The sequence below is a fragment of the Sander lucioperca genome, chromosome 11 (assembly GCF_008315115.2).
Source record: "Sander lucioperca isolate FBNREF2018 chromosome 11, SLUC_FBN_1.2, whole genome shotgun sequence".
NCBI classification, from domain to species: domain Eukaryota; kingdom Metazoa; phylum Chordata; class Actinopteri; order Perciformes; family Percidae; genus Sander; species Sander lucioperca.
This window is the reverse complement of record NC_050183.1, coordinates 22,908,306-22,921,102: the sequence shown is the minus strand read 5'-3', so window position 1 is coordinate 22,921,102 and position 12,797 is coordinate 22,908,306. Positions and strand designations below refer to the sequence as shown.

Below are 12,797 nucleotides of genomic sequence, written 5' to 3'. Positions count from 1 at the left end.
TCTTACTGGGTGAGCTAGAGGTCGCCCCGGATTTAACTTTAATGGATGATTGAACCAATGTAGCTACTGCAGAAGCTAATGGGGATCTACAAAAATGAACTAATGAACATTGAGAGAACTTCTCTACTTATCTGTCAGTTCATAGTCTATCATCGTTTGGGCAAGTCCATCACCCTATCAGTTTGCTCATCCGTCAGACAGATGCAGCTGGATCATGGGAAAGGAATGTAGTGTCATCCTAGCAAATTATTTTAGGGTCAGAGGGAGCGCTTCCTGATTGTTTTAGTGAAAAATAACACCAAAAACTTAACTGACTTAGCCATGCAGTACCATAATGACCATGACTAATTGGAAAATGTTGATCCTTAAGGAATCAATGTCCCAAGTAGTTCTTTGGAAGAAATACAGATGACATGCCATCCTGTAAAGACATATAAACACAACTGTGCGTCATTAAATCCTTTGACGCTTTGATCCTTTTCATGCTAGTTTGACTGATCATTTCCCTTCTACCTAGGAAGCTCACAATAACGCATTTGGCCTTGGGTTATCTTGATCTCCCAGCAGTCCTCGTTCTCATCCTGTCTCTGAACAGACGGCATGCTTCTGGTTGACTGAGCAAGAACTTGAATTTTCTAATTGTGTATGTTAAGATATAAAGTATGTGCCAGATCCAAGTGCTGGTTTTCATGTTGTTCTGTGCATGAACTTCAAAGAGAAAGAATGGGAGAGTGGTATGAGTGAGAATGGTTTCCCGGACAAATGCACTAATCCACAAAACCACCAGGACACCCCCATTTCATAGAAAAGGGTCTTTGTTCCCAAGGTCTGTCAATGTGCTGCATTTCGAAGGCTAAATTCTTGGATATCTCTTCTTTGTCCTGTTAAATAGACCAGGGTAAAACACAGCCATAAAATAAGCAATTTTTTGTTTTGTTTATGTAACAAAATTATTAAAGCTCAGAGGTCTACTTAGTTGCTTTTTGGAGCTTGCAACCGAGTCTAACATTCTTCACTCAGCAAATAAAGCTAAATAAAGCTGTATAAAGAGATGCAGTTCAGAAAAGCTAGTAAGTGGACTTTTGACTTTAGATTATTTTGTTACATATAATGTTTTCAAAGGTCATGGATGAACTTCCAAGTTCAAATAGTTAAACATATTTAGTTTGGTTTTCCAATGGTCTGATGGGAGTTTGATAGTCAGGTGCTACCTGGGGAACAATCTAGACACAGACATTGGCATCAGTGACCCAGACAGTCACAAGAGAGTCATAAGTCTGTCTGTGTTAAAATGTTTTAAAATCCTCAAATGTTGGTGTTTGAAGTGCACTTTAGAGACAGCTGATTTTGTCTAAATGTCAACTGATAGATTGGTTATTACTGTAGGGCTCTTGTGTTATGTTGCAGTATTAGAACTACGTTTCATTGCTTTAATATGAAGAATAATTAGTGAAAAGTGCATGTGCTAATCAAGATTCTTCTATACTATACTGATACCAGACTACAGTAGTATAGTGAAGTGTTTCCAAACTTTCCCCCCCATGGCATCCCCTCCATTGCTGTAAAAAACTGCATACTTATAGTTATTTGAATATTTTTTCTTCAGTTTGGTAATGTCGCCCTTGTTTTTTTCCCTCTCCATTAAACATTATAAAAAATGTACAATCATAGAAAAATTGACATAAATCTTACAGCCCTTTGTCCATCTTCAAGGCACCCCAGGGTGGTGTGGCACTCACTTTGGGAACCACTGCTATAGTAGTATACTTTAATACTTGTGAGTGCTAAATCAGTTAATCAATCAATCAGCAGAAACAATTTTAGTAATCATTTTAGTAATTTTTCAAGAAAAAATGGCACTTTAAAATAAAATGAAAATATATATTTATAAAAATAAAAACGCTTGTTTTTGGACCTTTGTCTCTTGGAAATTTTGATTGACATTTTTCGCTTTTCTGATATTTTATGGATCAAATAATTAACCAGTAAGTTGATGATAAATTGATCATTATAGTTTCAGCCCTAATATCTGTGCATCTATGCAGTCATCCAACAATCATTTATCACACCACCTTTATAAATCAAAGTCCAGAATATCAAACTACAAGTATATGTTTTATTCTTCTTTTCTTAATTTCATTGTTAAGTGACCAGTGTACAGTTATAAGCATAATGTGCACTCTCGGTTGCCTTGTTACAAGCCTAATGGACTTGACGTAGTAATGCCTTAGCATGAAACTATTCTCATTCTTACACTTGGCCATTTCCTGTGTTATTTCTTACATACCACAAATAGTCATGAGCCATCTCTGTTAAGGGGGAGCTTTGATAGGGCAATCCACTTATTGTTTCATCCTGTTTGGCTTCTCGTAACAGCATAAATCACCATCATAACACCTGTACCCCGACTGTTACCGTCTCACATGACACACATAGGATGTGACTCGGCTCATTGTTAGCTCAGAGTTGATGTGGTTGTCTAGCAGTAGAACAACACATGAATAACATGGGGCATATGACAATGCTCCAGCCTGCCTCACAGCTCAGGTAGCTAAAAACACACCATGTGCCAGGGGCGGACTGGGACCAATGTTCAGCCCTGGCACTGTAGTCACACCAGCCCACATTACCATGCAGCCCCACCCACGGACACGTGCATTCACTAATTACATTTGTGTACAGATGGTGAAATAATATAAGCAGTACCTTATGTAACAGAGTTTTAAACATTTAATGTAAGTAACTGGCAAACAATGCTTACTACTTTTTAAAGAGCACACGTTTATAACAAATTTACACATACTGTCTGTCTGTTGATGCCGTTTGTATGCTGTTACTGTCATTCTCTACAGTATGTTCTTTGTTGTCACTGTCTGTCTGTTTGATTGTCCGTGTTTCTCTCTGTTGACACTGTACATATTGTCTGTCTGGTTCTCCATCTTTTCATCCGTTTTAACTCTGCAATTTTAATATGTTTTTGTGGCTGTCTATAATTATACTTCAGGGTTTTTCCTTTCCTTCAGGGGAATTTGTCTTTGTAGGAACACACAAAGCAGGGGGAAGAAGGGGTCTGGGGGTCCTCCCCCAGGACATTTTGAGGGTAAAAGACTTCAATTCCTGCATTCTGATAAATTTTTGGGCACCAATTTATGGTAAAAATGTCTATATTTATGGCAAGGAAATCACAAAATTCTGGTGGCAAGTAACAATTTAAAATACAAAATATAATGGAATATTATTATATTCAGTAGTCCAGTAAGGGGGCTTTCACATCAGGGACATGGGCTGGATAGGACAACACTTGACCCCAAGGTCCAGTTGTTTAATTAGCATGAACAGGACTTTATGGTAACTTTTTTTCCCCATAGAGCACGTTTTGCTCCCAAGTTGAAAAATGTAGGGTTGACTTTTGGCTACTGCTTTTACTGCTAAATTGTACAATAACACAATCATGTTATGGATACAAAACGTTGTGAAGTGTAATGTTTTCTATATTCTATTGATCAAAAATGATCAGTGATGTTGAGACTACAGTGTAATGGACCACCACAGTTCATGCATACATGTGAACCGCGGATTAATTGTAGAGTTTAACCTACATAGTGTAAAACTAAACACTACGTGAATGGGGCACAGCAGAAAGACGGAGCAGAGCGACGCTGCTTGTTCAGGGTTTTCATGTGTACTCCTATAGGCCTACACTTCACATCAGGTGTTAAAACCAACTGTACCAAAACACTGAACTGGACTACTATTTAACGCGACAACAAGATGTTTTAATCGGTAATGAAACTGTCTTAATTTAATACTGATGCCGTCAGACGGCCGCGCGGACGGACAGCAGTCAGAGCTCCGGCGGAGCTGCCCGTCCCCTAGAGCAAGTGCATGATTTTGAGTGAATGTCCCAATTTGAGTAACTTCTGATTGGGTCGGTCGGCCCATCTCGGGACCAGCCCGGCCATTGCCGACTGACCAAATGCTTAATATTTATTATTATTATTATTATTATTATTATTATTATTATTATAAAAAACATAGTGAAACCGTGCAAGCGATAAAAACCCGTCCTCTGCGCTGTCGGCCTGTAAAGACAATTTATTTGTATATTAAAAAAAAAAAAATCTGACCGGCCCACATTAAAAAAAATGGTCCGGCCCCTCTGGCATTTGCCAGAGTTGCCAGATGGCCAATCCGCCCCTGCCATGTGCAGTGGTGGAAAGTAACTCGGTACATTAACTCCAGTACTGCACTTCAGTACCGTTGAGCTACTTTAACTTTGCTTGAATATTTCCTTGTTCTGCTACTGTTACTCTGCTACATTTCAGAGGATAAAATTGTACTTTTTACTCCACTTCATATATTGAACAGCTGGAGTTACTGGTTACTTTACAGATTAAGATTGTACATACATATGTATGATGAGTTGATATGATATAATGATATATCCATTAATATAATGTATTATTTAAGTCTGCATAATGAAAACATTTACTTTTGACACTTTTAGTACATTTTGCTAATATTACTTCTCTACTTTTCCTTAAGTAAAGTAAGGATTTGAATGTTTTTGATTATTTTTACACTTTGGTATTACTACTTTTACTTAATTAAAGGGTCTTGCCGCTGCATGGGGTCAAAAGATCTATAAACGAGCAGACTATCTTTGTTGATGCTAAGCTTTGTTAATGAAATGCCTTTTTGGACAGATGGGTCTTGGAGGCCTGTGAAAATGTTATCCTTTTGAATTTCTTTGGTACTATGCAACATCTTTATCTACACAGTTAATGTGAAGCTCTCTAGCTATTATAGAACACAAGGAAAAAATATCAGACAGATCTGATTTGTGTGTTGTGGATGACTAGACTTGCCTTCACTGGCTCCAGAATCAGTCTTCTCCCCCATACGTGATCACAACACACAAAGCCAGTGGATTGACCTGAGGGCAGAGCAGTCAAGCATTTGATCCAAACATTTTCTGTGTTCCTCATGTCATTGATTGCCTGTAACTCTACACATAATTAGCATATTAAACATTCTCACGTTTCTGTATTTGACGGCACCACTCTTTTTCTGCCTTTGTGTTATTACTGATCCATTTGGTAAGCCTTTTTACTGTAGATTCCACATAGTACTTCATAACATAAACATTATTTAACCATGTCACACTAAAATGTAGGCCTGCTGCGTCTGCTGCTGTGTTTTCTGTCCCAAATTTTGTTATAATAAACAGATGAGGAGCTGGCTAGGAGCAGTGATCCAAGAAAAACACACAATATAACTCAAGACTAAGCTGCAAAAAATATTTGGGACCTTTCCACAGACACTGGATATTTTGTCGGAAAAACACTTTAAGAATAAATCTTTCAGAGATTTCAACAAGTATTTGTATTTTTCCACCTGTTTAAAGATCCCCTCCAGACATGTTTAATATAAAACATACTATACTTTGAATTAGGCTAATCGAAAAGCCAGAATCTATAAATATGCAATTATTGTTTTTAAAGAAAGTCTAAGTGTATGTGTGCTGGAACCTTTAATTTTTTATACTTGTGTAAGTTGTATATATTAATGTAAGTGGTATTTATTAATGTAAGTGGCTTTCAATCTAGTTGTGATGTCCCAAAATCTTGTTTTAAACTCAGATTTAAGGTGAGCACAGAGAAACTGTTCCCCTTCTGCAGATAAATGTTTTTTAGTGTCAAACTCTGCATGTACATCATTCTGCACAGTAAAGGTCACATATCAAAATGAAGCTGGTGGACTAACCAGCACCTTGATGGTGCGTGTTTACTATACTGAAGGGCAAGTGATAGCTATCAAGGCAGAACAAAGTGATAAAAGAAAACCGCACAAACCGAAAACTACAGTGAAAAATGTCATACAAAAGACATATCTCACATGCACAGTTTGTTTGATCTCTGGAACAATGCACCACAGCCATACAAAAATGTCCTTCAAGTGATGTTTCCTCCTCTCCTCTTCTTTGATGATGTCTTAAAGAGTTCCACCTCCTCTTTTACACATTCCTCCACATTCTCCTCTTGAATAGGAGCCTCAGACTCACTGATTTCCATTACTGAATGAACACTGTGCACTCTAGCATGTCAGTCTGCCCTTTTTAGCCCTTTCATGTCAAGTCCATTCATGTATGTGTGTGTCCACTGTACATAATTATGTGAAAGTGTGTGACTGCAGCTTATCTCTTAAAGTGATTGTGCTCATGTGAAAGAATTGGTCGTCCCATTTTCGTCATGCTCGGCCATTAAAACCTTATCAAGTCCACAGAGCTCAAACAAAACGTTATCAGAAGAAGAGAGAGTCAGAAAGACTTGATGTTTGATTTGTTGAAGGTCAGAAAAGGAGTGTTTCATGGCAATCTCAAAGTTTAGTTTACTTATTTCGTTATCAGGGTATTTCCTCTAGCTCAGAGCAGAGAGTTCATAAGATATTAGTTATGTTTGAGGCTAATGCTACCACAAAACCTACACTAGGTTGATTTGACTCTTAAATCTTCAGCTCTGCTTTATTGCTCTACTCTTCACAGCACTGAAAAAAACATCTGCAATGTATTTATCTGTTTTCAGTTTCGATGTGGAGAATGGCCCGTCCGCCAGCTGCAGCCCTCTGGACCCCCAGGCCTCCCCCGGCTCTGGTCTGGTCCTACACACTAACTTCCCCGGTCATAACCAGCGGCGAGAGTCCTTCCTCTACCGCTCTGACAGCGACTATGATCTGTCACCCAAGTCTATGTCACGAAACTCCTCCATCACCTCTGAACTGTAAATATAAAAACTTTCTTCTTTCTAAAGTACACAGCGCAGCTCGCAGCTAAGCTCGTGTGTGAGATCTGCTTGACCTCCATTCAAAACACCAGCTGGTCTCAGACCAGTGGTCTGTATGTAAATTTTGGGGTGTGACAAATGTACAGTCCAGAGCCAATTAAAGGTACAGCCACCGAGTTGACGTCAACTATTAGCTTCGTTGAGATTTGCCCGTTTTCAGCGGCAGTTTCAAATTGTGAGATTTGCATAGGAAAGGGGTGTCAATGGGACTTTGAGGTTCTATGTATGCCTATTTTACCCACTCAACTGTCGTTATTCAACTATGACAAGGTAAACTCGGTTTTGAAATCTATCACCCCTTTAATATCATTGACATCATTTTACAGATGATTTTAAGGATGACAGAAATGAACTGTAAATGTTAAAATGATAAGCTGGATCTTCTTTTGTACGACAATATTTTATCTTTCAACTATTTTGCTAGACTGTGGACTTAGTCTGCAGTGAAGTAAATGAAGTGATTGATTGAGAAGTACATTAAAACTATGGCTGAGTGATATGAGTTGTGCTAACATCACAATATTAACAAGAATATGTTCTTACATCAATATGTATCATGGTATATAGAATTTAGGCAAAATTGCAAGTTAAATGAACAAAAATGATGTCCAATACAGAAAGGCCTTTTCCACTGTTTTGCATTATATTAGACAAAACCCTTCACATGTTTATTCACTTGGAACTAAGTTTCTCATTAACATTTGCCTGGAATCATTCATTTAAAACAGCTCTGTAACTCAGAAACATGACATGACCATAAAGTTCTGATACAAATCCACTCTAATTGGCTTTATGTTATGCCATCACTGATGTACATTGTTGAAAATGTGTGCTGGGTTTTAGCATATGTTTGAAGTATTTCTAATATGTAATGAATGTATTTTATTGTGTTTGATAATCACGTCTGTGTGTTCTGTGTTTTTTATCTGGCTGCAAGACAGAAAATTCAAAGGTTGCAGGCAATAATACTGAATTATCACCCACCCTAATTAAAATTAACTCAAGTTGTGTACAGCTTGGATACAAAGTAGTAATTTTTACAGAATGAATAGATTTTTACTGACTGCAGGCTGTCCTGCTTCTCCGCCTCCCACTGGAAGATATGATGGGTTTAAGGAGTCCTCTACATGACTTAAGATGTTACATAACATGACAATGCTTTGAAACCCACAGATGAGTAATTCAGTATTTGGCTTTGTCTCAGCTTACAAAAATAGGTCAGTCTGAGAGCTAAGTGCCTTACAAGGTTACTTCCCATCGGAACAGAAGACTCCTGACTTTGACCCATGACCATCCCCCCATACTCCTCTCCCTCTTTCAGATAATTATAGTAATGAGGCTGGCTGGGTCATGGTACTCATTGCTTATTGTCCTTACTTAACATCTTCGCTTTTAACCACCATGACCACGCCAACAGAAAGCACTAAGCTTTATGCAACAGAAAAATCTGATATTTGGCGTTTCTTTTTTTTTTCTTTATTTTGGATAGCCCCTTGATGTACCATCTCATTTTCAAGGGGGTATTTGAGAATGTTTCTTACCACCTCTCTCTCTGTGTTTGTGTTTGCAGACATGGTGATGACCTGATAGTAACGCCTTTTGCTCAGGTAATTATCTTACATTCTGTAATCCAAAATGAGTTTGATATTAACACTAAATCTTATTAAGCAGTAAGGGCTGTTAAGAGTAGAGTTGCCAACACTGATTAAGCAAATGAAACAATATCAGTGTCCAAAGTTCAAATAAGCGTGTAATGTAACAAATGTATCATTTAATAATGTTTAGCTCTATATGATTTAAGATGTATTGCCTTCTGCGCTGCAACCTAGCAGAAACAAAACAAAAATGTAGCTGCAGGGTTAAGAAAAAATACAGGATTTGAAATAAATATGGTACAAAGGATCCTAATAATTATTCTTCTGCCTTTCTAGGTTCTGGCAAGCCTTCGAAGTGTGAGGAATAACTTCACTGTACTGACCAATGTCCAGTGTGCCTCCAGCAAGTAAGTGCTAATAAATTGAGACCAGCAAATCAAAACAAAAAAATGTACATGGCTTTTTTTCCCTGCTTTGACTCTGGCAACATGAGGAAAATACTTCAGAGGAGCCACTTGAGAATAAAACATTACCTTTATATTTTATTATAAGCCATTATGAGGCTCTTTAAAGAGAGTTGTAAATCAAGTCCACTCAGACCCTCTTGGGATTCATTTATTCGAGTCCCCTGTGGCAAAGTGCACAATGAAAATAAAAATGACTCTTAAACTGCAGTAAAGGTTGTGGAAATGAAAATACATCAAATTTAACCTCTTCACAGCTTTTAAAATCACCACAAAAGTCACAAGCTGATCGCTCATTTAGTCAGCACATGCACTCAGACTGCAGTGTCATTATTTCGCCACAAGGTGGGGGTATTGAGCTTCAAACAGACTGAGGCGTGACGTCTGACACCACAGCTGCTCCCAGCACTCACAGTTGAGCTGCTAAAGCAGTCCAGCAAACAAACACACACACACACACACACACACAATGCAGATTTCCATCAGAAGGGTTTTAAACATTTTAGGGTAAGTGGGATTCTAATTTTAGATCTATCATTCTTTGTCCCTTGCGAAATTAAAGAATAGTTTCCTTCTATCATCATCAGTCAATTAAAATGCTCTTTAAGGAATTGCTCTGTTGTGGTGGAGCACAAACACAAACATACCCTCACAACTAATCACACAGATGGAATGCCTCATTGGTATGCATTTAAAGTATTTGTTGTCCCCTCTGCATTTATTCCGCACTGCTTCAGTGGGCAGCGTATCATATTTTTGTCTCACAACAAACGTTTGTCATGATACAGACTCATGTCTCACGGAAAGCTCTGATACTAGTTAGTACTACATGGTTTGCTCTTCATATATTGTATCTGGAAAGAAAACAAAATCAGAATTTTATTCCAGGAGTAAAAAGTGTGTGATTGAAGGCATATATTCAGTAGTCAGCATATTATGTAGCTTCAAAAAGTAACAGGAATATTTTAAACTCAATTTTAAGCACAATATGGTTCGTATACTAGTTATAAAGCATGTTTTTTTCTGTACTTTCTCAAACAAGTGCACTTCAGTGTCTATATATCTATTTTTTGTAACATGAGTTAAAAAAGTATAACATGTTTGTTAGTGGTTTGCAAAGTATAAGTAAGTACAGGTTTTATACGTAAAATGGCCGTTACAGTTTCCTAAAGCCAAATATGATGCCTTCATATTGCTTGTTTTGTGCAATCAACCATTTAAAACCCAAAGATATTCAGTTTACAATAATATAAAACAGAGAAAAGCAGCAAATCCTCAAAGCGAGAAGCTGAAACAATGGAGTGTTTGGTATTTTGCTTGAATGAAATTACCTTTAATCGATTATTCGATTATCAAAAGAGTTGCTGATTCATTTTCTGTCGATCAACTGACCAATTAATGGACAAATCTATTTTAGCAATTCTTTAACACTGCAGCAGCATTCACCTTCAGCATCACACCTCCCAGTGGAGGAGACTGCAGATGCAAATACACTGGAAATATGCATGTAAGGCACTTTTCCCTTTATTCGTTGACCGTGTGTGTGTGTGTGTGTGTGTGTGTGTGTGTGTGTCAGTTTCTTTAGATGCAAAGAGCACTCTCCTCACTCTTCCACCCGATTTATTAACACTCAGTTTGCTGCATTGAATACCTGAAGCTTGTCTGACCTACATTCCGCTCTGACACCCACACATAGACAAGGGGGGAGACTTAAAGACACACACACAAGTATACAGGCATGGAGCAACATTGTAATGCACATATATATTGACCTAATTACCTAATAAACAGAAGATCAGACCGATGATCAGTGAGTCCCTGCTGAATGTAAATGCATCAATACACTGTCAGCTGCCTGCTCTCCAGCTGTCACTCTGTCCCACACACACAGATCCTGCACAAGACTGCATTGTCTTTTGTTCCTTCAAGATCTCACCTTTTCACTTCAGCTGCATGGCTAAAAGCAGTAAGGAAGCTGAGCTCCGTGAATACAGATGAAATGAGGATGAAATGTTTATCAGGACTGCCCCGACTACTGCGAGGATATATTTGACTGGAACATCGGACTATGAAATAACAAATGTGTCTTCCCCTAAACTACCACAAGGCTCAATACAATAAAGCTACCATAAAACAAAACACCTTATGACCCATAATTACAGGTCTGAGCATCTCTTCAAGAACTGTTTCAACCTGAGTTTAACGTGACCGCATTTATGAACCATTTTATGTTGTGTGGGTGGGGAGTACCCCATGTTAATTCCCTGAACAAACAAAGAAATATTCTTATTCACTTTCCTACCTAGAGTTAGGTGAGAAAATGTCTCATCTCTGTACATTCAATCTAAAGCTACAGCCAGCAGATGCGTAGCTTAGCAGCTAGTCCTGCTCTGTCCTAGGTTTAAAAAAAGCTGCCTCCCCTAAAGCTCACTAATTAATATATTATGTCATGTTTGTTTAATCCATTTGAATGTTAAGTTGTGATCTTTAGTATTGAGCTGGTATTTTATTTACCTTTTGGACAGAGCCAGGCACCCATTTTTCCAGTATTTTTGCTAAGCTAAGCTAACTAGCAGCTGGCTGAAGCTTCATATTTACCGTACAGACATTAACACAATATCGATCTTCGCATCTAAGTCTTGGCAAGAAAAGCATATTTACCAAAATGTGGAATTGTTACTTTAAACCGAATGTCTGACCTATTTAGTGACAAAATGTGATCCATTATTTGCGTAAACCATTTAAAGATGAAGAGTATATTGTGCATTATTTTTATTTTGTAACATCTTTCTAACACCATTCTTTCGTTCTGTCATCTTTCCTTCTTTCAGGAGGTCGCCTGCAGCGACCACTCAGCCTCCAATCACCAGAGTTTGTCTCCCAGGTAAGAGGCTTAGAGGAATATTCTGCTACGTGTCTGACTGCTGTAACGCTGCGTGAAGAACGTGCCTTTTTTATCTGGTTTATATCTGGCTTATATCTTTTGCCATCATTTTTCCTTGTTCTCATTATTCTCTCCTCCTCCCCCCTCCCTGCCTCTCTCCTCCGTGTGTCCTTTGCTTATGAACTCGCGTACGTGAGGACTTTCACTTTTTCTCGCCATCTGTCTTCAGCTCTTCTTGTAGTCCAGACTATTTTGTCATCAAGCTCATTAACCACGTTCAAACATAATTGAACTGGTACAAACACATATGCACACATGCACGCGCGCGCGCGCACACACACACACACACACACACACACACACACACACACACACACACACACACACACACACACACACAGTATGATCTTTTAAAGCAGCTCACTCAAAGATAACAGCAAACCTCCCTTTTTTCTTTCATCGCGCGTGTGTGTGTGTGTGTGTGGGGGGGCGGGGGCATGTACACATCTACGGCAGTAAGAGTGTTACAAGCACATATAACTTTATGAGCACTATACATGTGAGTGTGTGTGGTTGCAAAGTCTATTGCTTGTGAATATTTGTCTTTTGGAATTCCTTTGTTTAATACTGGGATCTGTGTCTGCTCACCAGCTCAGCCAAGGCCGTTTGACACACACACACACACACACACACACACACGCACACACACACACACACGGTTGTTTTACAGACACTTTGTATGCATTTGAATGTGTGTTTACTATTTTTATTGTGAATCCTTGGTGTGTACAGCATGTCTTTTATTGCTATATTTGTGAGGATCAATTTCATTTTGAACTTTCATAGTGAGGACATTTCTGCATAGTGAGGACCAGTCCTGTTGGCCTCACCTGAATCTGCAGCTCCACTCGATTTCACAGAGCTTTATAGAGAGTTTCATCTCATTGTTTATCTGTCCAGTGGCAACTATTCTGTTTTGGTTTCCTTTTACTGCGCTCATAGTGTTGTTTTT

The 12,797-nt window shown here is 38.4% G+C and overlaps 1 protein-coding gene across 3 annotated transcripts in view; it reads left to right on the top strand.

Annotated features, from left to right (window-relative positions):
• pde4ba (phosphodiesterase 4B, cAMP-specific a) overlaps positions 1–12,797 on the top strand; it is a 211,801-nt gene that overhangs the window by 136,364 nt on the left and 62,640 nt on the right. For all 3 annotated transcript variants that reach the window (XM_031284039.2, XM_031284040.2, XM_031284041.2), the window contains 4 exons: positions 6,585–6,779; positions 8,413–8,449; positions 8,774–8,844; positions 11,733–11,785. In XM_031284039.2, coding sequence (XP_031139899.1) covers positions 6,585–6,779; positions 8,413–8,449; positions 8,774–8,844; positions 11,733–11,785 — 356 coding nt within the window. The remainder of the gene's footprint in view (positions 1–6,584; positions 6,780–8,412; positions 8,450–8,773; positions 8,845–11,732; positions 11,786–12,797) is intronic.